Source organism: Scatophagus argus, chromosome 15 (genome assembly GCF_020382885.2).
Source record: "Scatophagus argus isolate fScaArg1 chromosome 15, fScaArg1.pri, whole genome shotgun sequence".
Lineage (NCBI taxonomy): Eukaryota > Metazoa > Chordata > Actinopteri > Scatophagidae > Scatophagus > Scatophagus argus.
Genome location: NC_058507.1, coordinates 20,368,372 through 20,393,368, shown reverse-complemented (window position 1 = coordinate 20,393,368; position 24,997 = coordinate 20,368,372). Strand labels below are relative to the sequence as shown.

At 38.8% G+C, this 24,997-nt stretch overlaps 1 protein-coding gene across 2 annotated transcripts in view; it reads right to left on the bottom strand.

Moving 5' to 3' along the window:
• Nucleotides 1-24,997, bottom strand: part of nrxn3a (neurexin 3a) — a 163,008-nt gene that overhangs the window by 68,544 nt on the left and 69,467 nt on the right. For both annotated transcript variants that reach the window (XM_046412322.1, XM_046412324.1), the window contains 5 exons: nt 24,142-24,443; nt 19,734-19,895; nt 10,771-11,064; nt 9,461-9,608; nt 8,653-9,036 (listed from right to left, as the gene is read on the bottom strand). In XM_046412322.1, coding sequence (XP_046268278.1) covers nt 8,653-9,036; nt 9,461-9,608; nt 10,771-11,064; nt 19,734-19,895; nt 24,142-24,443 — 1,290 coding nt within the window. The remainder of the gene's footprint in view (nt 1-8,652; nt 9,037-9,460; nt 9,609-10,770; nt 11,065-19,733; nt 19,896-24,141; nt 24,444-24,997) is intronic.

The following is a 24,997-nucleotide window of genomic DNA, read 5'->3' as shown; positions in this document are numbered from 1 at the left end:
ACTGCATGTATTTCAGAAAGCATTTCAAAGTTTTCTTTACAAACCTGATTTTTTTTTTTCCATTATCAAGACCAAGCCTTCATAATTCATATTTTAGTAAGGTGTTGTCCAGGGTGCTGCAAGGTGTTGCCCACCTGCTGGGTTATGTTTCTTAGAGTTCTAGGATATCATCTTGTCAGATCTTGGGAATTAAGTTAGTTAGGTAAGTTGATTCAATGCTTCAGGATGTGTATTGGCCTCTACACATTAAAAAACAATTCCTTTTCTCATGTTTTCTGTCTCTCTCTCCCTCTCTCTCTCCCTCCCTCCTTCAGTTCAGCTCCTTCCTCATCTGGCTCTTTCACATCAATGGCCAGCCTAGAGTGTTTACAAAACTGGTGGTTTTCAAGTCAAGTGCAATAAGAAAACACCATAAATGGGTTCTGCTGCTATTTTAAGACTGCATTCCTCACGAGCAGTGAAGAAGAAAAAAACATATTCTTTTTATCTGCTCTTTATTTTCCTACAACTGCCCAATCTCTGTTACTTAGAGCTGAAAACTAGTGCTGGTTGCTGTTTCCTTGCACTTTTCTGGTATCAGTCAGAGGTGATTATTTGTCTTGTCACAGTAATTTAATATGATAAATGAACCAATAATATGCTAAGACATTATGTGTCCTTTAAATGTCCTTTGCTCAGGTTTGCTGTTTGAATAGGAAACTGTAGTTCCACCAAGTGTCCACGGAATGGAGACAGAGCTCAGGAAAAGATAGAGTAAGTAGATCAGGAAGGGAGGAAAAATAACAAGGAGAGGCGAAAGATTGACAGATAACATAACAATATTGAGTGGAACCAAGAGAAAGTAAAACCACGGTATCATTTAAGTAGTACCAGATAACTAACATTAAAATAAAGGTGAAAATAAAGCCATGGACACTGAAAAAAAATGGAGTTAATACCAAACATTGACTTCAAAATTACAGAAATAAGGGCGAAGATTAAACTACATGAGGAATTGCGTGCCTCCAAACTGATGAAGCCTTTAGTGAGCTATCAGGATAAGTTTTTAATGTTTAGTTTTAATCAATTTATAAATAAATACACAGACCACTATAACTGGATTACTTGTATTTGGAATGAGTTATTATTCGTCAGGCATTCTCACATGTTTTCAAGCAGTTTTCAAGTCTATTCTACTCTGGTGAGACCTTAAAATTTTCTAAATCTCTGTCTTGTATTCAAGGTCATGGGTTTGATTATGTCATTGTTGGGGACATAAAAGCAGGGTTGGGGGGCACTGAAAACTTAGGCTAGCTGCACAGCATGGAAGCATATGAATTAAGTGCTATAGTCCTGCAATTTTCTTGCTCCCACAACATAATAAACTGTGTGTATAATATGGATCTTATTTGAGCAAAAAATATTTTGTACACACAACATTAAAAAACATAATCCCAGTACATATGAATTAATGCTCCTTAAAATGTAACATGAATGACGATGTACCAAAATCATTATCACTGATAATAGCTTTTGTTCACTTGTGTGCTCACATGGTGTACATGTGTCTGGCTTATTGCTCAACTGCACATGAAATAAATGGCTGTGTTTAGTTACAGGGATGTCTAGGACTGATGTCTAATTGACAAGGTGTCAGATTACAGCAGGGTGAAATATACACAATTTAAATTCTCATTACAGCGCTGGGCTGAGCTGTCAGATTAATTCGAACATGTCATATTTCTTGGATGTAACTGTGTGGGTAAGTGTGTGTATCTCTCTGTGTGTAATGACCTGCATCTGAGATGGTCTCAACAGAGTGTGTCAAAAGGATTGATACACTTTTAACTCTCTGACCTTGCTGTATTAGCACCACCCAGAGGAAGACTCAAACGCATTTTGTTTGGTATGAAGATACTCTACGTGACCTGAGTTTTGAATTGTCTAAACTTTGTTTTGTTTAACAAGCAGCTTGTGTAACAAGCAGTACCCAATCACAGCAGAGCATAGCAGACTAGGCAGAAAACAAGCAAACAAAAAACATTGACCAGAAAGCATGCATACAACACGGAGAGATGAAGCTGAGGGTGTAAATAGCCAAACAGCTGCAGTGAGTCTATTTTCACCTGAGTGCAAATAATGTGTTATTTATTTTGCTGGCCTTTAATCAAATTGGCACAATACTTAATTGGATCAAGAAAGAATATAATAATAATAATAATAATAATTAAAAAAAAAAAACAACTGTATTGTAAATGAAGAAAAAGAAAAAATAAACAAGAAAAAGAACCAATGGTAAAAGCAAATTTCCAAGACATGACCAATTATGAATAAATAACCAATGAACTGTCTTTAGCAGTCAGTCAACTCAAAAATGAAATTTAAAGTACTTGTAGCAGAAATTGTTGCTTGTTATGGAATATATAGTATTCAATTATCACATTGTAATAATTGCCTTAATATGGCCTTAATAAATATGTTTTTAATTTGCATTTCACCTGTGTCATTTTTATTATTATTTGGTCCCATGTTCCTGCAAAATATTAGTTAATAATAACAGGTAACTGCTTAGATTTCTTAGCCCCTCTGTTATATGGGCCAAAGGTGTGATTACTTGTGAGCGGAACCTTCTCCCCTTTATAAATCAATGGTAAATCGACTAACAGGTGACAATCCTCACGCCAAGAGTAAGAGGTATGATATATTTCTATGAGCCCTCAACTCAGCTCCATTACTTAACTACTGATGCCTCAGTGCTGTGGCACTTTATTTTGCCGGACAAATTGAATGAAGTCAGAGCCAAAGACAAATGGCAGAACAGCAAACATCTACTGGGTAAACAGCCAAGGCCCCAAGTGGAAATGGCTGGTATGACATACATTGTATGAATGAACACATACATGCACACGCGGACACACGCAAACTTACATTTCCTGGAGACTTACTCCAACACTAACTTTACCCACTGTTTTTCAACTGAGGACCTGGCTTTTTTTTTTTCACAGTGCACCAGCCATCCCCAGTTAACTGAGTATGAAATACGTCCCTGAAAGTTGGTTGGTAGTGAATACACAGGCTTGGCTATACCATGAAGTGCCAAAACTGCTTTCCAAACACAGCCTCAGCTGAAAAGCACGGCTGCATCTCTGTAAGACTGGTGGATAATAATATGTCTTCATTTTCGTACAATTCAAGAGGTGACCTAAAGGAAAATGTAGCATAAAGGAGCAATTTTCACACATTAATATAAACATATAAAGCCAAATAATAGAGTTAATGAAAAATATATTATGCAATAGTGACTATCTTCAGCTCCTGATAATTATATTGCAATATTTCAATAAAATATCCCTTGCAAAATAATTCAAGGTGAAATGTACACTCCATATCAGATTGACCCAATGACGGCCTTCAACTTTTCCTTTCAAAAGTAAAAATGAGATTCGGGGGAAATTATTATCCAGCGGCACAGAACATGAAGAAAGAGAAAAACTGCTATAGAGAGATATGATCAGAAAGCTGTTATTTGATATGCTAAAAAGCAGTTGGAGCAATTTGTGAGGACTGGATTGGGCTTGTGTTAATCATTTTTTAACTCTGATCAGTCTTTATTAAACTATCTGGACACCATGAAAGAAAGCTACGTATCTGTGAAGATGGGCATTGTAGCAGACGGGCATGGACTCTAGTTAGCACCCAGTCTGGGGATATGTTGAGTGTCAAAACTCACCAGTGTCCCCAAATTATAATCTAGAATGATAATACAGTATCAGTGATGGACTACGCTGCATTGACTATGTACGAATCAAAGTACAGCGATGACTGCAATTCTATGTCGCCATCCTAACCCCATCATGACACACCTGTGGTTCACACCAGGGAAGAAGTTTCAATACATCAGTCATTGCTTGTACTATTCACTTACCCCACCTACATGCTCCACACACTTTGTTAGAGAATGTAGGGATAATTTTTGACCTATGATGACTGGTTTATTCTGTCCTTCTAGCAATGTCAAGCGTGTCTAACATATTCCACTCCTGGACTTTACCCTGAAGCTACATGAGAACCAAGCTACAGCCTGGTCAGCAGACACAGTACCCAGACTGGACTCATATGGCCTGACAGCTCACCATGAAGTTGTTGCATCTGGAGCTATGGGTGGAATTAGCTCATAAGTTGTTTCTACAACTGGAGCTACAATCCTCAATCACTGTTTTATGACACAAATCAGCATCACATTTTGGAACTGCCCCCTACCACATCAAGCTTGTGGAACTCATAGCAGTTGAGCCATTGAGGCTGCACTACACCACAGTCATTGATTACTTGATATGTGATGTGCCACCATCTCTGTCATCTTTGTTATAAATGAGACTGTAGCCAACTAGCTCATGTGACAGCTCACACTCTGTCAGATCTCACATATCACCAGGAACTCAATTTCTCTTTTTCTCTCTTGTCCCTGTGTGTTTAATTTACTGGAGTGAAACACTGTCAGGATAGGTCTAAATTTCATCAATCAAGGTAAAACATTTTAATTGATCTGCCTGGAGGTGCAATTTTAGCCAAGGAATACACAATACACAGCCAGTTTGTATTGCGTCTGCAATGTTTTCCTTAAAAATAATTTGAACAATTATTAACTAAGTTTGCCATACAGCTCACGGTAGTGGTTCCCAGTCTGTTTATCTTGGAGAATTACCCCACTTGTCTCTAAGAAAGCCAAGCCCAACCACCATGATCTTGACTGATCATTTCCAGGTGCTTCTCCTCCTGGTGTCATTTAATTTGTCTTGGCTTCACGCTGTTGTTAGTTAGCTTCTCGCCACAAATGACACATTCTGGCCGAGACTCAACCTGACTGAAGTTAAGATATGGATGTTTCTTTTGTGATTCTGATGAGTCATCAGCAATTTTATGTTTCTCAGCCATTCTGTTCGCATGACACTGTCTCTTTTACTGTGGGAACTGTGTATAAATGTGTATACACTCAATCATCATACCTGCCTTACCCTGCTGTGATACAGAATGCACTGCTGCAACTACTACTGTATACTGACAATATCTATAAGGAAATACTGCCACAGAGAATTAGCTGTATGCACACCTGTGTGTGTGTGTGTGAGTGTGCATGTACATGCGTGTGTCTCCTGTGTCCTGTGCGTGTCCTGTGAAGTGCCTTTCTGGACAACTCACAAATAAGGACATGACTAGCTCTGGCTGTAACAACCAATCTCACTCTACCTTCTGTGTTCCCTTCCTGGAAGTTATTGTCCCCTTCTTTCCCTTTTTTTTATTATTTTCCCTCTTTAACTAGATGAGAAAAAACACCATGGCCAAAATGATGACACAACAAAATGATAAGAGAATAAATATCTCTAAAATAAACCTGGACACTCAAAATTATTATTATTTTCTTTTCTTGCATTCTCTCTCTCTTTCTCTAGGTGTGCAAGTGATTGACAGTTAGGCAGATCTGAGTCTGTTTTCATGCTTGATCTGGTAACTGTAACCCTTGTGAGACCTAATCTTATCTTCCCTGGAGAGAAAACAATGTTCACAACTTTCATAAAATTATCTAATCATCTTGAGATAACAATTCATATTTTGGTTGACGGTACAGAGTTGTAGAAGACGGGCAATATCCTTGTGGTCCGCGGAAGAAGGGGTCAACAGTCTGCATGATACGCCTTTCTGAAGTTTACCTCATATGTCCTGTCACAGTGTAACTCCAGCAGCTGTTCTGCTGTCTTACCAGTACAACCACTTGTAGTTATTACAGGTGGAGCAAAAAATGACCACTCAATCCCAGGCGTCAGGGGTATCTGCTTAACTGCTCATTCAGTGTACTGAGGTGAAAGGTGTCTCACAAACTGTTAGTGAAGTAACTCAGGAGCTGAGGAGAGGCATCCAGATAGAAGTGGCGTCTCTTGGATCGATACACCGTTAAACTAACTGAATATGTCACCCCGATTTGGCACTTTCAGCCTCCACTCCACTAATATCATAGTCCAACTGAATCGCCATTCTGTTGAGCCTGACATCATGTTATCACGTTGTCATGTTGTGCTGTTCTTTACAACTATCTGTATAGCTGCACAGCTCAGGTCCACACTTGTCAAAATGACATCCTCATTCTTAACCCTACTTACACAGCTGTTAGAAGATCAACACAAGTCTTTTTAAATTGCTTTTAAAAAAAAAGGAAAAAAGAAAAAAGGAAGCAAATAGTCTGCAACCAGACTAGATTAGACAAAATCGAGCAATGTCAGGTTAAATGTCTTTTCTACACTCTGAGGTCTAATTCACAACGTCAGACATTTGCTGTGAAATGAAGCAGACCGCCTCAGAGTGAAAGAGCAATGACGAAAGTCAACTAAATGATATGTTTGCAATGCTTCTTTTGACCTTGAAATGCATGGACTTTATCCTCCCAAGTACTGCCCCAAAGTTTGTATGAGGCCTCTCCTGATTTTCTTGCAAACATGTCGGCAGATTTTCTCACACTCACAGATGATGAGTTACATGGGCTGTGCGTGCTGCCTCCAAAGTACGACTGCAAAAGTAAGCACAGCAAGTAACTCACTAGTTATATGTTTAGATTTGGTGGAAAAAGCTGTACCTACTGAAGGATAGCACAAATTCAGAGATCCTTCTAGACATGTGTCTTAGAGATACCAGCCAACACTGAAAGCCTCAGTCACATATAGGAGGGTTGGTGTGGTAGAGGAAGCACTGCCAGCAAACAGTGATGGCATGGGATTATCAGCAATCAGTGAGAACTGACTTACAAGTGTCCATCTAGAAAACTTGTAAAAAGTGATTGGAAGCTGTCTTGCCAGAACTAAAAACTGCCTCCAGTAATATGAAGCTCTCAGGAGCAAGGACCAGAAGTATTACATCACACAGCCAAAGTCATATTTAGCTAGCAAGCTAAGCTAGCAAACACGAACATAAAAAAAAATGAAGAACACGCAGTTGGGTCTCGTACAAGAACATTTTTGAACTCCAATCATGTTCTTTATTCAGTGAGGCCTGTGTTCCAAGTCCAATTCAAAAATTATTTTTGTAAAATGTTAATTTCAGCCATTATATCTGGACTTTTTCTTGGACAAAATCCAAGATTGTGTAATTGTAACATTAACAGCAATATCAAGGGATCTCGATTACTTGAACCAATACACAGATGAGTGCTTCAGCAGGCTTTGCACCACATATGTCTGACCTTACTCTAACCCTGTGTTTGCAGGCATCACATTACCCCTATGCACACATAGCCTTTCAACCCAATGTTCAATCACCTACCCTTCTTAAAGATTAAAGATTAAAGTGACATATTTTGTCATTGGAGGGAACTCACTCCAACGAAATTTGTTCTCTGCATTTAACCCACCCAAGTGACGTGCACACACACACAGCAAACCCGGGGCAGTGGGCGACCGCGTGCAGCGCCCGGGGAGCAGTGGGGGTTAGGTACCTTGCTCAAGGGTACCTCAGCCATGGACACCGGGACGGGGAATCGAACCAGCGATCCACCGGTTACGGGTCCGACACCCTAACCGCTGATCCACGACTCAGCGATACAGAGTAGTAATGTCTCTGCTATTACAAATATTTCTCTGAAAGCCACAGCACACAGTGGCCCGAGGTTACTTCAGTGGCTCACCAAGTTGGCTCTTACACAGATCTATCCATTGAGCTCAACCTAACTCCAAGCACCTCCGTACATCCATTAAGGTAAATGCTTGAGTGAGTGTAGTGGAGAAATTCAGTCTATTTAAGGTTCTTGAAATAAATCTGAAATCAACATAACTGTGAAGGTTTTATTTGATTAGGGGGAGAAGACCTTGTCTGGACACAGCAGTTCAAGCAGTTATGTGTTGTCTTGCAGCAATTTCAGTCTGTCTTTACACTAAGTAACCAACACTTGTACAGATCAGTGTTTACAGGGTTTAGATAGTAATGTCGGCTCTCTTCACTCAGAAGGACAAAACAATCATTCACTAAACTTTGGCTCTTTAAAACAATTTGAGTAACCATTTGAGTAACTGATATATCATCAATGTTTTGTTGTTAAACCACTATTTATCCCCCAACACACCCACTTTACAAAACTGTACTGATTAAAACTTTGTTCACTTTCTCATCAATGGTTTTGCCACTAGGAAATACTCCAGCAGAAAAGAGGCTAATAATAATGTTCCCCTCATGGGTCGCACATTTCAAGTATCAAAAGCGTCTCTTCTAGTACAGATTTCTCCATGCAATACAGAACCACTTTCTAAAGCAGACATCACTAATGCTCTCTCAAAGTCTTGCTCAGACATTTGCCTTTTTTTTCTTTTTTTTATTTAGTTCACTGGAAAGGAGCCTATTATTTATTACAGTGGACTTTTCCTTTGTCAAAGCAACCAAGGGTCAGCTTTCTTATATCTGTCCCATTGAAGGAAGCGAGTCCTTCAGTGGGACACAGTTTGAATCTGTCTCCTACTGCTGCAGTCAATCAGAACATCCTTTGCTATTGTCAGTGTCTCTTCCTTGCTGCTAGAGTCTTCTGATGTGTCTGTAGTCTTATATACTGTTGCCTCTGCCTTGAAGATAGTATCAGTATGTTGTGAAGTTTATGCAAGAGAACAATGCATAGTCGCATCCAAACACACACACATTTACCTCTCTCACAGGTGCGTGACCAGTAGCCGGTGCCAGTGCAGTCACATATGAATCGATTCCAGCCTTCCTTGCAGACACCTCGGTTCTTGCATGGGTAGCTTTCACATTGCTTGCCAGATTGCTTGTTGCAAGAAGGTTTAATGCCAGCGCCGTTTTGTGCCTCAGCAATTTGACGGATGTCCTTACTTCTACCATCAATGAAAAGGTCACGAATGCAGCCCACATAGCCATAGTTGAGCATTGCTGTCCAGAGCTCGGTAGGCAAGATGAGGTTGGTGCGGTCAGTGGGAAGCCCTCCCAAGTACATGTCACCCTCCAGGTCCAGAATCTCACTCTCACCACTAGCTGTGAACGGGGTCCTTCTGCTATTTACAGAAATGGTGCCTATGACAAGACAGAATAACTAGAGATCAGGTACAGGGTTGCACGGATATGGTCCACGGAAGAAATCATACTGTATATACAATGATGGCAGCGATGCACTATTATTCAGCCTTATCAGAAGGGGTGTACTCTTCTATTTGTTAGTCTTTTTTAAGTCAATCGCACTAAAATCTGTTTAAGAAATCTATTAATTTCATTTTTTTTAATCTTTGTTATTCAAGGAAAGTTAACAAATCTCTGGCAAAAACTTTATGACATTCTCTTCACAAAATCCACAATCTAGTCTTCAATCTGACTCTTATCATGGCTTTTAAATGTATTAGTTTACTTCCTTTTAATATTTTATTTTGTAAAGGGTATAACTGAAACAGGTTTCAACAATAGGTACACTTCACTGTTTCATCAGCTTCAGTCCACCACTGACCTGACCGTCCATCTCTTTGGATGTCGACGTGATACCAGGCACCATCATTGACCTTTGTCTGGGTTGCCTTCACCTTGATAGTCCCTGAGCCCATATCCAATAGTAGATACAGACTGCCATCTAGCAGCTCTACTGCAAAGAAATCCACCTAGACAAGAGCAAAAGAACACATCAAGAAAGAGAATACCATTCAATCAAAGTACTTTCTGAAAAAGGAATGCAAGCTGTGGTTCATTCATTTATTATTACAAGATAAGATAAATCTTTATTAGTCCTGCAGTGGAGAAATTCCTGAAAAAAATTCAGATGCTGCGTAAAACTAATAAAACAGAATAATAATAATAATGGTAGATAATTATTATTATTGGTAAATAATAATAATTTACCAACAACAGTTTTACGAAGCGTTTTTGAACCCATGTTGTAATATCCTATCCACCTTTGCTTTTGCATGACTGATCCTCTTGAGGATGCCCCTTTCATTCCAAGTCACAATAAACTGTATACACAAAAGTACTGGGATGGGGCTGTCTTTCTGGGGTTGGGCTTGGCTCCTTACGTCCAGTGAACGAAAAACTTAATGCTTCAGCATACCAAGACATTTTGGACAGTGTTTTGCTTCCAATTTTGTAGCAGTTTGCAACAGTTTGGTTAAGGTCCTTTTCTATTCCAGCATGACTGTGCCCCAGTGCAAAAAACGAGGGCCATAAAGACATAGTTGGATGAGTTTAGTGTGGAAAAACTTGACTGGCCCGCACAGAGCCCTGATCTCAACCCTACTGAACACCTTTGGGATGAACTGGGACAGAGACTGTAAGCCAGGCCTTTTCATCCAACATCAGTGCCTGACCTCACAAATGCTCTAGTACATGAACTGGCAAAATTCCCACAGAAACACTCCCAAATCTTGTGGAAAGCCTTTCTAGAGGAGTGGAAGTTGCTATAGCTGCAAAGCTGTCTATGTATTTAGAAGGCAATGTCCTTAAAGTCCCTGTTGGTGTAATGTTCAGGTGTGGAATGTTCCAAACTGGTGTTTGGGCAGCAATGCACAACTTTTTGCATCTTTTTGTTGCCCCTGTCCCAACTTGGTTGAAATGTACTGCTGACATCAAATTCAGAATAAACATTACAAAAAATCAATGACAGCGACAAAGTAGAACATTAGATATTGTATTTGTACTGTTTTCTTGTCAGTTTAGTCCCATCTGTTGAATTGTGATTGTCCAAAATCATAAAATAGTGTCAATACCATAGAAAATGTTATTAGTAAATTCTTGATTAGCAAGTGATCATAGGAATTATGGACTGACCTTGGTGTTCTTCTGGCTGCGGGCAGTGTCTTTGCGCTCTTGGGGTTTACCATGGGTGAAGAGAATGAGGCCGTTGGGCTCTGTCGTGCGGAAATCGAAAGAGATGGATCCCATCCGCTTGGTGTTCCATTTGGGGAGGCTGATGTAGGCTTCAGGTGTCTCAAAAGAAATGGGGTCCAGGGTGGCCACATTCTCACACTTGTAAGACACCTCTCCCTGGATTTTCATCTTAGGGTCCACAATTCGAGCCAGACGAGACAACTCAAGACGGATGTCATTGTTCTTATATACCACCTGCAATAGGACAGGATTGGCATTACAATTATTCTTCTATTTAGGTATCTGAAATCATATATGTGCTGCACAGATGCTTTAAAGAGACTGGCCACCTTAAAGCACAATGTAAATTTCAATCAATCACTAACTTAACAGCACGCAATTGGAACATGTCTTTCCAAAAGTGACAGGACTCTAATCAGCCTCTAGATTGCAACTTGAAACACCCACTTAGTAACAGTAATGTAGCAGTAGCAGTAATGTAACGTAAACAAGGAAGTAAAAATTTAGCAAAGCAAATAAATAAAAAGAAAAACTAGCAATATAAATCACTTAATACAATAATTTAGCTGTGTAAAACAGCTGTGAAAATTAAAACTATAGTAAGCCAGATTTGAGGGTATTTCTCTGCACTGCCAAAAATATAAATAAAGGTGCTTCTTGTAAAAGTGGTATGGACAGTTTTATTGTTTGGAGTGCAGCATAAATAAGGTGATGTTGATCGTCAAACATAAGCCCAAAGGAGCTGATAGACCATTTACTAAAGATGGGTTTTTGGACTGGACATGGTAGGCATATGAAAAACAGCAGATGTGCAAGTCTCACTCAGTTTTACTGGACAAGTTTCAAAGCTAAAGAGACAGACAAATCCTAAGCCAAGGAATTGTGTTCAGTCAAATGAAGCACGATGTCATAGTTGGTATGCTATACCTTTATTAAGAAATATTAAGAAATCAGTACCATCTAAAAGCAGTTTGGGATACTGTACTGTTTTGTGCCAAGCAGTACACTCCCCTGAGTGGAAATAGGGAAATTATCAAATCTCTCAGTGTGGCAATCTTTGAGTACTCACTCAGTGTGCTGAAAGCAGTGATCAAACAAAAGAGCAAGCTAATGGTTAGGACACTCAGAGAGAGTGACGGGAAGTGCAGAAAGATCTGCAGGCCAGACTTGAACCTGGACTGCTGCTATGAAGGGATTTCAATATTCTGCAACCTGGACTGCTGCTATGAAGGGATTTCAATATTCTGTACATGGGGTGAGCACGCTAGCCCACTCCACCCTACGTCATGCCGCGTCCCAAAGACTTGCCTTTCCTACTTACATCCTTCACTGACTTGAATGTGGATAAAATGATTTCATCATGTGGTGTTTCTACACTTTACAAATATTATCAGATTGAATTGATCAAATTTTGATTCTGAAACATCATAGCTTAAAAGCTGTTTTTCCTGGGGATCTGGGTGGTGCTCAGACCCTGAGTGATGCCCCTTGGGCCTCTAGGGAGTTGGGCCTTAAAGAGAAAGGAGCTAAAACAGTTTGCTCCAGACTGAGAATGAACTGAGGGTCAATATTAAAGGCCAGTATCGGATAAGTAAGGAATGTTTTGGACTGTGAATCATGCAAAGCTACTCTAGCTGAGTCCCAGAATAAAAACCTAGATCTGGTAATGAACATGATAGGTTCCTTTTAAATAAAAATACTCTTTGTGAAACTTGGTGATGTGATGTTGTTGCCAAGCTATCCATATAAGAATTTTAAAAAGTAAAAAAAGAGTAATATGTTGATGAATAGTATCAGGCTTCATCTTCTGAATTAACCCCATTGACAAACTACTGATCTGTCTGTGTTGCATTTACAGCAAGATACACAGTTTATATCCCTTTCCATAAAGCTGCTTTGTAACAGACAGAGTTTTTGTGTATGAGTGAGTGTCCTGCCAATGACGGAAAACAAATGAATGATAAACACTAAGTGGCCAATCTTTTATCACAGCAGCCCTAAATGCTATCAATAACGACGGGAGGATGGAGTCACGGAGGGGGATGTGTGTGTAAATTGAAATCTGCTCAAGTGGAAAATTGAAGGCCTTTTTTTTCTCTAATTCTCTGGGCAGAAAAACACCCTCTGTCTGGCTATATTTTGGGCACATACATACACAAAACAAACACACCCTCTCCTCTATTTCACTCTATTTTATATTAATGTCTCTGCTCACCGTTCCTTGCCCAGGGTTCTGTCTGAGAGTGCTGCCATGGCTGAGTGGGTAGATTGAGGGGCCTGGCTGAGATTATCAATAATCCACCAGCAGATTTGACAGTAAATCAACTCATCCCTTAAGGTGCTAGGGGATTGGATGGAAAATTGTCTTTTCCTTTCCTCTCACTCTCTTTCTTTGTTGCCTCTGCTTCCCTTTGTGTTAGATTCATTCTCCTCTCCCTCTGTCTCCCCCCAACACACAAGAAGCAGCCATTCCTTCTCTGCTCTGACTGATCATAAATACTCTGAGCCTCTTAAGCAGCCCTACCACTCTTTCTTCCAAAATAAAGGCCTAAATAAAAACAACAGTCTTTTCAGACTCATCAATAGCAAAGGGAAAGCAAAGTTAAATTTTAATTAAATACTACTACTACTACTACTAATAGTAATAATAATAAGACGAAGAACAATAATGAAGAACAACAAAAATAACAATAATATTAATAATCCTTTTACCAAACTCCTGTTTGCTGGATTTAATTACCAAAATCGGTCTAAAAAGAAGTCAGTGCACTTGGCCAAAGTTTCTGAAGTACACATTAAGTTGTAAACCAAAATGTGATAGGCCATGTCCACATGCATCAATAATTGCACACTTTAAGTGACACTATGACCCCTAGAAATCTGCACAACTCACTCCATTCATGATTTTTATGATGTGACAACAGTGAACAACATGAAGACGGCAACCTGTTTTGCATTTGTTGAGATTAAGACCTGGACCTGTTTCGTCTTTATTCTATAAAGAGCTCATTATGCGTTGGGAAGAAAAAAAAAATCCACAATATAGTATTGCCAAATAAACTCAGCCAAAACTGAAATAAACTTGAATTATTAGGATTTTATGGTGCTTTTGTTTTCTTGAGAAATATTTTAAATTATAGAGTATTGTGGCCCATTTGATGAGATATGACCAAGACAGGGTGCTAGCCTGGACACACATACACACACAATAGTATTTGTTGTGGTTACTGTACAACCCAACCCCCCCGTTACATGGTTGCTGATAAAAGAGAATAAATCATATAAAATGTGGCTTTAGACTGGGGTGGGAGGTGGAGGTGGGACTGGAGGGTGTAGCTGACAATTTGACAAGTCACTTTCAGGTCCCTGCCACCTCTGAACAATAACAGCAAAAGGGCCTTTCAACATGCAAAGGGAGCTTTATCAGCAGGCTGCAGATGCAGGCTGCACGTTAACATGAGAATGATGCATTAGCGGAGACTGATATCAGGCTGAGGAAAACCCAACATGCTTTCCACCTCAACACACACACAAAATATACATACATACCACACAAATATTTATACACACATGCATACATACATATATGTTGATGTGTGAGTGAGTGAGCGTTGAGCAACAGAAAGCAATTGAAAATGTTTGACAATGACTGGATGATAGAAATCCATCACTGCATTATCTCTTCAACCAGGCCTCCAGGACACACAGCATTGCACACAGACACACTCTTATCAGTGTGTAAGAATGAGCAATGTAACACAATATGATTCAGGCTTGAAATTATCTTTATAGCTGACCAGCTAGTGCTGATTTGAATGTTACTCAGCAACTTCTACAAGACAATATCAAACGGGTTTAGCTAAACATAATACAAAAACATTGGATGTAAGGGCAAAAACATTCTATTCTAAGTACCTTACAAGTAAGAGGGGCTATATTGTAAAGTTTGCTGTGATGGTGGTAATGCACAAAATACAGGTCTCCACAACGCAAATCATTAAATATTAGGGCGAAGACTCGCTTTAAGGTTAGGTTGAGGTTAGGATTAGGATTAGGAAATGTTTATTGTTATGGTTAGTTGGTAGTTAAGCGTCCAAGAACCGAATGCAAGTCTATGTAATGTCCTCAAAATCGATGGAAACACGACTCTGTGTGTGTGTGTGTGTGTGTATGTGTGTTGGTGGGTGCTGCAAGTATGGCTGTCCAGAGATGACTGTCAGCCAGGTCACAGAAAAGGACTGACCAAAAACAAGGATGACATTCTACCACTGACATGTCAGACTGTGTGTGCTTGTATTCACTCTGAGAACACACAAGCATATGTTATATGCTTATACTACACTATATTTTGAATTGAACTTGGTTTCAGGCTGGTAATAGTGCCAAACAAACAAAAAAAGAAAACAGATCACCTGCAGTAAGCACTTCACTTTAAATGTTAGTGTTGTCAGTCACATGGCTGTGCCATGAGACACTCAGTGAAGTGGCAAGATCAGAGCTTTTGCAGTACGTGGACTTGCCCACAAGGTGACACCATTCCCTTTGTGAACAAACATTATGAGCTGTGCTCTTCCTTAGACACCCAAATGTCATATGTGAAGGGATCTTCTGGCTGACGCCAATGGTGCTTTTATGCATGGTTAATTAAATAATGACACAATATAATTTGATAATTCAAGTAAATGGTGTGTGTTTGTGTGTGTGTGTGTGTGTGTGTGTGTGTTTTTCTTACCTTGTGGGGACAAAAACTTGTTTATACAGTTACACGTGTGGAGTCACCTTCCTTAGAAGGACTAAATGCAAGTCCCCATGAGTAAATAATTATATTTTAGGGTGAAGACTTGGTTTAAGCTCAGGTTTAGGTTGAGGTTTAGGATAAGGTTTGGGTTAGGCGAGTAATGGTTATGGTTAGAGTAAGTCTCTATAAAATTAATGTATGTCCATGTAATGTCCCTATGGGGAATGAAAACATAAACTTTGTGCATGTGTGTGTGTTTATGCACTGGTATACTGAGGGGTCCTACATTTTTGAGAAAACTTTTAATTATCTAGGCATAGTGTAAGTTTGGCTTTTGAAGGATAGATAATAGAGAGAGAGAGAGAGAGAGAGAGATTACATATTGGTAAGGGATGCCATATACTTTGAAATGCTAAGATGCCAAAGACAAATAGGTCAGGACTGGATAGGTCAGGACCGGTTAAGGAGAACAAATTTATTCTGATATAATTTGATTGTACTGTTACACATTACAGTTTTTCACAGGTACACTGCCATCACGAAAAATGTAAAAAAAAAAAAAACTCCACATGATAGAAACAACAGAGTCAGCTTTACGACAATTATCAGCTCCAATATAAAATGAACATTCAGTTCACAAGCAACATCTCTGATGAACTTCCCTGCAGCCAACTGCACGCTTCCTCAAAACTTGCTACATCCATAACATAATGTTGTGTGATAAAACTGCACATTTTAGAGTTGCTTCCTATTGTGACCTGCTGAAAGCACAATTTTGTTTGTATTCCAATTTTTTCCCATGCAATAATCATGTTGTTTAATCAGCATCTTGATATGCCACACCTGTGAGGTGGATGAATTTGCCAAGAGTTATCATGAATGGATTTTAACAAGTTTCTGTCTATTGTGGGCATTAAATAAATCCTTTAATTCAATTTGTGAAAAATGGGAGTAAGAAACTAAGTGTTCGCTAACACGTCCACCAAGAACAAGACTAACATGTCAGGGTTGTTACTGAAGCACTACAAGCTGGGAAAAAAAAGGTCAGTTAGGCCTAATGCAGTTTTAAACCTACCAACACTGGGTTTCTCAGGAATCATTGGCCATCAACCCAAAGTGTTAATATTTAATGACCTGGGAATGAGTTTCAACAATCAATCAGCAAGACTATAAATCAAGTATTATAAGTAAACTACTTAAAGTATCAGATGTAAAACTATTCATTATTCAGCCAGGTGACTCTTGATAATGCTTTACAGTCATCCATTATAACAATGTATATACTCATGTATTTAATAGTTTAATCTTTAACCATATTTCATAAGGTCATGTATGCAAAAATGTTTTCATTTTTGTGCATTGTAAAACATGTAACAAGTTATTGCTGTAAAATAAATATAGTAGCCTAAAAAGCACAATATTTCCCTCTGGAAAATTTTACTTAATCACAGAGCTTGAGTATTTTTTTTAAATTCCACTACTTCATCACTAGGTACCACATATCAGACTCCCCCTAGCTAAAATGAAATTGAAATTAAATTGCTTTGATCTGACTTTTTTAGCTCATTTTGAAACAAGTAACATCAGGGCAAAATATAGTGAAAGGGAAATCAGAGAGAATAATACTAATGAGTGGTACAAATGCTCATCCTCAGTGTTCAGTCTGTGAACTCATCCTTTGTGTATCTTTGTTGGTTGCAGCATACAGCTGCAGCCAGAAGGATCCATATGAGTGGTTGATGGAGGTGTAATAAGCATGATAATTATAGCAATTATGTGTTATTGTAGGCCATTATGTATTTTGTAGGTTTTTTAGATGTAGGCTTTTTCTGTAATTGCTGGCTTATAAAAGGCATAATAATCATGGGCCAGCCAACCACAGGGACTACCAAGGGCGACCAGTACTTGGTGCCATGGTAACAAAACAGTTATCCATAATGCCGCTCTGTGGATGGTGAGGACAAGAGCATTGGCAACGGGCAAATTAGCCCTAATGGCAGGGACTGGAGGATGAGTGGGAGCTGGACAGTAGACAGAGGCAGAGCTGGTGGGTGCTGCAGATCTCTGGGTGGGTGGGCCTGCTATTAGGAGGTGGGCAGAATGCATGTGACTGAGGAAGGTGGTTCATACAGTATATGCACACTGTGATTAATGTGCTCATATGAGTTCTTGTATATCAATGCATCACTTGTGGCTGTGGAAAATTTTAAAGCTTTCTAAATGTGTGTGTGTGTGTGTGTTAAAATCCAGCAAGTGTGAAGCCTTTAGATTTGAACAAACAACTGTTAGTTGAACATTAAAAAAAATGATCTTTCAGAGTAATAATTGAAGGTGGTGGTTACATCGCAAAGAATACAAAAAATATACATTTACTGTATTTACTTTTAATATTGAAAGGACTACTGCATGAAGTAGGACCCCCTCCCTCTGTAGATATAAAAAATCATTCTAAGTAAAAAAGAAAGAAAGAAAAAACAGCTTTTACGATGATTATAGACCCAGACAGACCCATGACTACATTATAGTGTATTGTAAGCCATTTATTAAATGTTGGAATACTGCTTATACATAAACAGGGACTTAAAGGAAAGTGTTACCTTTATTTTCACATCTAAACCCTAAAGAGGACCTCCACTTGTTTCTGCGTTTTTTATTTCAAAAACTGTCATTCAAGAGCCTGACAATATGAGACTGCACTGCTAAATTGGCAGAGCTCTCTTTAAAGTAAAACACTGCTGGGTGGAAATGTCTTTTGTCGCATAATGTGTATTCAGTGTCGATAAAAAAAGAAAGGAAAAACACTTTGTGAAGTTGTAATAACTGATTGATTATTTTTTTGGAGACAAAAAAATGATCCAAGTCAAAGCAAAGTATGAACTATTTTAAACTTCTGGCAACTATGTTTTGATGATGGATGCATAAAGGACATATGTAAAATAAGAAAAAGAATGAGAAAATCAGTCAATAATCAACACAGATCTATTGTAACTAAACTGTTACCCCTATGTGTAGTTTTATGTTGTTATGGGTGTGTGTTTGTGCATTTTATATGTGACACACTGTCCATATATCTGTGTTTCATCATGAGGAAATAAAGGATTCAATCTAATATGCATGCTTGGGTGTGTGCATGTTTCTGTTTGTATCGCAAACCAGCTCAGCATGGCGCAGAGAAGGAAGTAGGCCAGAGGGGGATTAAATGGCCGCTGCGCCACTTCCTCCCTCTCCCCGCAGCCGATACGATGGTTTGTCTGTGTGTGTGTGCGTGAATGCGTGCAACTGACTCCAGTCAAGGGCTAAGATATGACATCATCAGCTTGAGATAACAGTGTGTGTGTGTGTGTGTGTGTGTGTGTGTGTGTGTGGGTGGGTGGATTAACTCAATGGGCCAACTCTTACACCATGAAAATTGTTGTGTTGAGGCTCCACTTAAATGTAATCAAAGAAATAACAATAAGATTTGTAGCTGAAGCAAAAGGTAAATGAAAGAATACTCACTGACCTGTTTTCCCCAGTTTTCTGTCTGTTCTGTTCTTAACCATTTACCAAATTTATATATCATCCTATAAAAACCTTATATACCCGGTTATACACTAACCGTGCCTAAAATCAGCTCAACTATTGTACTGTTTTTGAACCATTTTGACAGTCAGAACACGTTGAAATATAAAGGTTTTATACTTGTCTGTCTGCAAATGATCTATGACCATTTAACACATGTAAGTCAGATATTTTTTTTCAAAGAAAGCCAGTGAGAAGACTGACTTTGACGCATTTTTGTCCATTGTACAAACATATGAATCCAGATATGCTGCTCCCTGTAAAGCAGACAGAGAGCAGATAGAATGTCTGACAGCTTGTTTTTTTGCCCCCTAATCGCCAAAAATTGATAAATGCAATTTCATGTACAACTATTGTAAAGTGGTAGGTTTTTTCAAGGAAGTGCCTTTTCCATAAAATTTCACAAATTTTCATGTCCCTCTATACATGTAATCTCTACCAACAAATTAAATAAATGTAGACACATCTAATATTTAACTCAAAATAATAATAAATATCTTAACATTCATAAATCAAAGTGGATATGAGAGTTTTAGCAATACATCATCACCATAGGACCACATTTCACTCAAACAAACAGGAAACAAAGAATCAGGTAGTTTACCTCCTTGAGACAGCCCATGAAGTTGTTGCTGACTGGAGATCCAGGAAGGTCAGCGGTGCTGGGGCTTCCACCAACATAGAAGAAGTCATCAGAGCCCAACATGGTGTAATCTTCCTGGGTGTAACCCGTGGTGGTCAGAATTCCATCCACTGATATTGTAACCTGACAATGAGGAGTGGACAGTGAGGGTGGAAACAAAATGTTTGTCTTGGATTTAAAGGATAGAATGTGTCCTACAGTGTTGTTATGGAATTGACTCATGTCTGTATGAATTATAGATCATAGACTTGGTGATGTGCTTACCTGTGTTATGGATAAGACATGAAAGATATAAAGAAAATGTGCCAGCTTGCAATTTTCTTCATTTTTGATATGAGTTAGTAGATGCTGTTTGTGGGAACTAACAGTGAGCATGAGGTGTTAGTAAAATGTCAAAACAAAAGATAAGTTGGTGAATTTAGCTCCAGACGCTCACAAACATGCACTGATTTTCATCTTTATGTAGCACTGGTAAAACGCAAGCAATGTTCACTGTTTGATTTTATTTTGTGTGAGGGAGGAAAGAAACTAATAAATATATTGTAATAGAAGCATGCAGAGGCAGACAAAAACACTCACAAAACCAACAGAAGGAAGGAAGGAGTCTGTGTTACACCACACAAAACTGAATGAAAACGTGCAAGAAACACAGAGTGGTAGAAAACAGAAGTGCACTGCAGGGCAACAGTCTGAAAACAATGTAGTACACTGCAGACAAAACCTCTGATGTTTGACTACATTTTTATTAGAACTGAAAGTCCCACCAGCAGAGGTGGACAGCAACTACATCCATTCATTTAAGTACTGTACTTAAATAGGCTACAGTATTTAGCTACATTATTTATGCTTCCTTATAACTCTCCAGTACTACATTTATTAACCAGTTAACTCTACATTTGTAAATGTGAAAATTTGTTTGTATATGTTCTATGTATGTAGCATGCAGGGGACTGCATATTTTCATCCCACTGTGCTCTATAGCTACAACTGAATTACTTTAATCACTGTAAAGTACTATATAGAGCAGGGAAAAAAATGCTCAGTGACAAATAGCCTCATAAAAATGTTATAGCTACATACCTAAGCCATACTCATGTTTCAGTATCACATCTGCAGCCAAAACAAGTCCAGGCCATCTCTCAACCATTAATATCCTCCACTTTCTATCATTATGCATAAGCTATCCAGAGGTAAACGTCTGTTCTTAATGCTTTGTGGGCTTTCTCTGTCTTGTTTTCTTATCTACGTTAGTCCTGCAGTGTGGGTTTTCTGTATTTTGACTGCGTAAATGAAAATGATAGTTCGATCATGCATGTAGTGTACTGGACGCAACTGTCAAATTGTCCAGTGTAGACCTTCTCTTTTTTGGTTGTGGCCTGTTGCAGTTTCCACAATATTATCACCTAAATCATTTCACAGGAAAATCCGTAATGAAGTAGACTGAGTAAAACTTTAGAGAAGCAAAAGTTATGGGTGACTAAAGAAGGGACAGATGAAAAGGAGAGCAGAAAAGCAATGTTGGTGAATGGACCAGGTGAATGTTAGAAGAACAAGAATATAAAACCTATTTCTTTGTTTTATAGGTAATGGTATCTTGATGGACAGAAGTCAAAAAGAGGAAGGGGAGAACAGCACAGCAAACCAAAAAATGACAATAAGAATGATATCTACCATACAATGGAGTGTGTTTACCATGGCGTGTCCAGTGCCTGTTTGCTTTTCAGAAAGGTGGGGTAAGTAAGATATGAATTTATAAAAGTGACCGATGGTATATTAAAATAAAAGAAATGACAACCAAATTATGAGTGAGGGAATTAGTAAACATGTTAGTAAACAAAACAAACATACAAACGAAAAAGATTGATTTAACCCCTTAAGTTTCAAGTACTAAGAGTTGTTCCATGACAGACAATGGTAGAAGTTAAAAACTGTGAGCTCATGGAATGTGTATGAATAGCATGTCACTTTAAGGACATTTCAGGTGTCATTTGTACATATTTTAATCTTTTTGTACATCATTTAACAATGTTGACAATTTATGAGTTTTAGGCATGCAGAAAAGGATGGAGTCAGATGACCTTCAGATAGAGATAGATAGATAGATAGTTAGATATATAGATACTTTATTGATCCCGAGGGAAACTCAAGGTGATCATTGTCCATTGTCATCATTTAACAATAATAACCATGTGGTTAAAGTTATGAAATGGTCCCAGATTGGTTAGGTTTAGGCACCAAAACTACTTGGTTGGGTTTAAGAAAGATCATGGTTTATGTTTTAAAAAACATAAAAGTTATGTAATGTTTGTGATGTAGCTTACAAACACAAGTCAAAATAAGTTGAAGGCATAATATGTGGACTATTTTGGTTGCTGTCCATGAACATGCAATTCAAAATCGGTCAAGAGATAGTGAAATCGGTTAATTTAGCTAGACACTGAATGGAAAGAAAGAGTGACAATAAAAGTGAACAAAGCAGTAAATCAGAGACCTAAAGTGTATTTTCTGATTGTTTCACAGCTATTATGTTCTAAAGCACAAATAAACACACCCATACTTCAAACCACCCTCCAGATTTTTTGTGAGTGTAGGTTTAATCCTTTCCCTGTGTGCCTCTGCTCAGCCTGCCTGCACAACACATTTTCATCCCAACTGATCATATATCAAGGATTTGTCACACCCTTGTGAGTCTGGAGAAGACACACAAGGTACGCTGTATTCTGATACACAAAGCCTTCTTGCCACAAAGCCTCCCTAACACTTAAAATGACACGGCACTTAAGTTAAGGCACAAAAACTACTTCGTTAGGATTAGAAAAAGATCAACTCAAGCCCACAACACTTGAAACTTTCGCATTTTGCTTTGTCGCATTGTGCAGTTGCTCTGCCTCTGCCATCTGATATTGATGCAGATTTGTTTGCATTGGAGCCCAATAAAGTCTGGTACATCTCATTCAGAGGTTTCTGCATCTGGATGAGATGCTGAGGGACACGTCAAGATAGTGGGATTTGACACACTGGGAATGAGACTGGGCTTGCCTGTCTGTGTGTAGACACACAGACTTGCACCTCTTTATGACAAACTAGACAAAATAGACTCCTGACTTGGCACTGTTGGCTGGGGGCTACACAGTGCTGCACAAAGACTGATGCCCAGAAACACCACAACACAGCAAAGTACTAAGAAAATAAGAAAGTACAGGCAGAGGGCAGAGTCTCTACAGATACAGACACCACCACTCACTTCTAGAGGCTCCATAAGTGATGGTTCAGAGAAAATAGTTTTCTACATATTTTGCCTTTAACGGTGACTTGTTGTTTCACACAGGACTTTGTCTCCAAAGTGGACTTTCTCTGTTACATGACACATACAGTAAATGGCATTAAATAAAATTAAAAAACAAAACCTGTGTTGTGGTAACAAGTAAAATCACAAGAGACACTGGTGTGTTATTCATGCAATTTGGTGATAAGGTGTTTAATTGGTGTTTACTGTGTACTGTACTATTAAACCACACCTGATAGCCATGGAACATCACCAAAATCAACAAGGACTGAAAGTTAGTGAAATACAAGTCTGACTACAGTAAACTTAAAGTTATTTTTCTTTGTGTGTTTTATTCATTTTATTAGTAAATTTGTGGACCAAAACCACATTTTAAATTTGCACGTTCAAAACAACAACAACCACATAGTTCAACTCCAAGTGGGCTGGTATAAAAGGGAGAGTCTATTTGCATTTGCATGGTAACGTGCAGGTTGGTGAGAAATTGTACAGTGGAATGGAGATCTGTCTTGGGTAAACAGCTGAGGTCTTAGATGACTAGAGCTTTTTATTTATTTATATATTATTATTATTATTATTGTTACATCTGTTGCTTCACCTGGAATAAGTTGGATGGAAGCGCCAGGCAGTGAATTCATGCAAAGTGAAACTCTGCATGGTTCTACTCTGGGGAACACTGACACAAATTTGAACCACTGATCAAACACAAGTTATTTTAACTGTGCTGATCTTTGAGGGAATGGTCCTTTGAAAACAAAAGAAGCTATCATTTAAGTTGTTATGCACCATTCAATTTTATACCTCATCTCAAATTGTTCCACACAAAGCCTGAAACAGTCATGAAACTGTCTGGTTATCAACAACAGAGGTAGGTTGTTTGCTAAGTGGCAGTTAGCAAGCTAACCAACAATTAGCGAGCCTAGCAGGATGTTTTCGCTGGCTAACAGCATGCTGCTTCTTAACTAGTATGTTAGAACTCAGCTGCTATACATCATTAATACCATTTATTAAGACTGAAAAAAGTTTTGCAATAAACCACAACAATGACTGTTTCATGTTATACAGTCCAAATCTGTGCCTTACCTGCCGGAGGTTGCGGGTCACTTTGACATCATGCCACGAGTTGTCATTGAACTTCCCATTGACTGGTTCCACGATAGCCTCAAAGGCTCCAGAGCCCAGATTGATAACAAGGGAGACAGCACCGTCCTTCAGCGCCAGGTTGACATAATCCGCTGACTTGCCGGTGTGAAGGATAAGGCCATTGCGCTGCCATGTCTTGAAGGAGAGTGTAATCTCGTCACTACTGCTCTGAATCGGGTTCTGGGAGAGATCGTAGCAGAAATACTCTGAACCTCGGAAAGTAGCCACATTCTCCTCCCTTGCTGTGGTGAGAAGAAAAAAGAAGAAAAGGGTTGGGAACTGTATATTTTCAATCATCAGATTCAAATTATGGATGAATTTGAATCTGTCATGAAGTAATTTCTTCAGAGAGCTTCACTGAAATTCTATCCAACTAATTTTGTCTCTTCCTAAATTTTTATGGTGTAAGCTCAAGTCAAGGTCCAAATCCTGCCAAAGCAAATCTCAAGTCTTTGAGCAAAAGTCCAAGTGAAGTCAAGTCTTCACAAAACAGTTTCAAGTCTTTTAGGTCTATGAATGCTTCACAACTAAAATGATGTGACATTAAAGTCTGGTTTCTATAACTAAAAATTAGAACTGTACATTTCTGCAAACCACAGATATGTTAGCTTTGAATGAATTTGTCTTTGGGAGGTAGAGAGGTTGGTGGGACTGTGACTACTTAATGAAACATGGTCTCTCCTACTCCTAACCAAACGTTTTTAGTGCCTAAGCCTAACCAAACATTAAACACAGCTCTGAAAAGTAAAGTTTCACCATAATCCCTGGTTTGCAGAAAGGCACAGCGTCAACATTT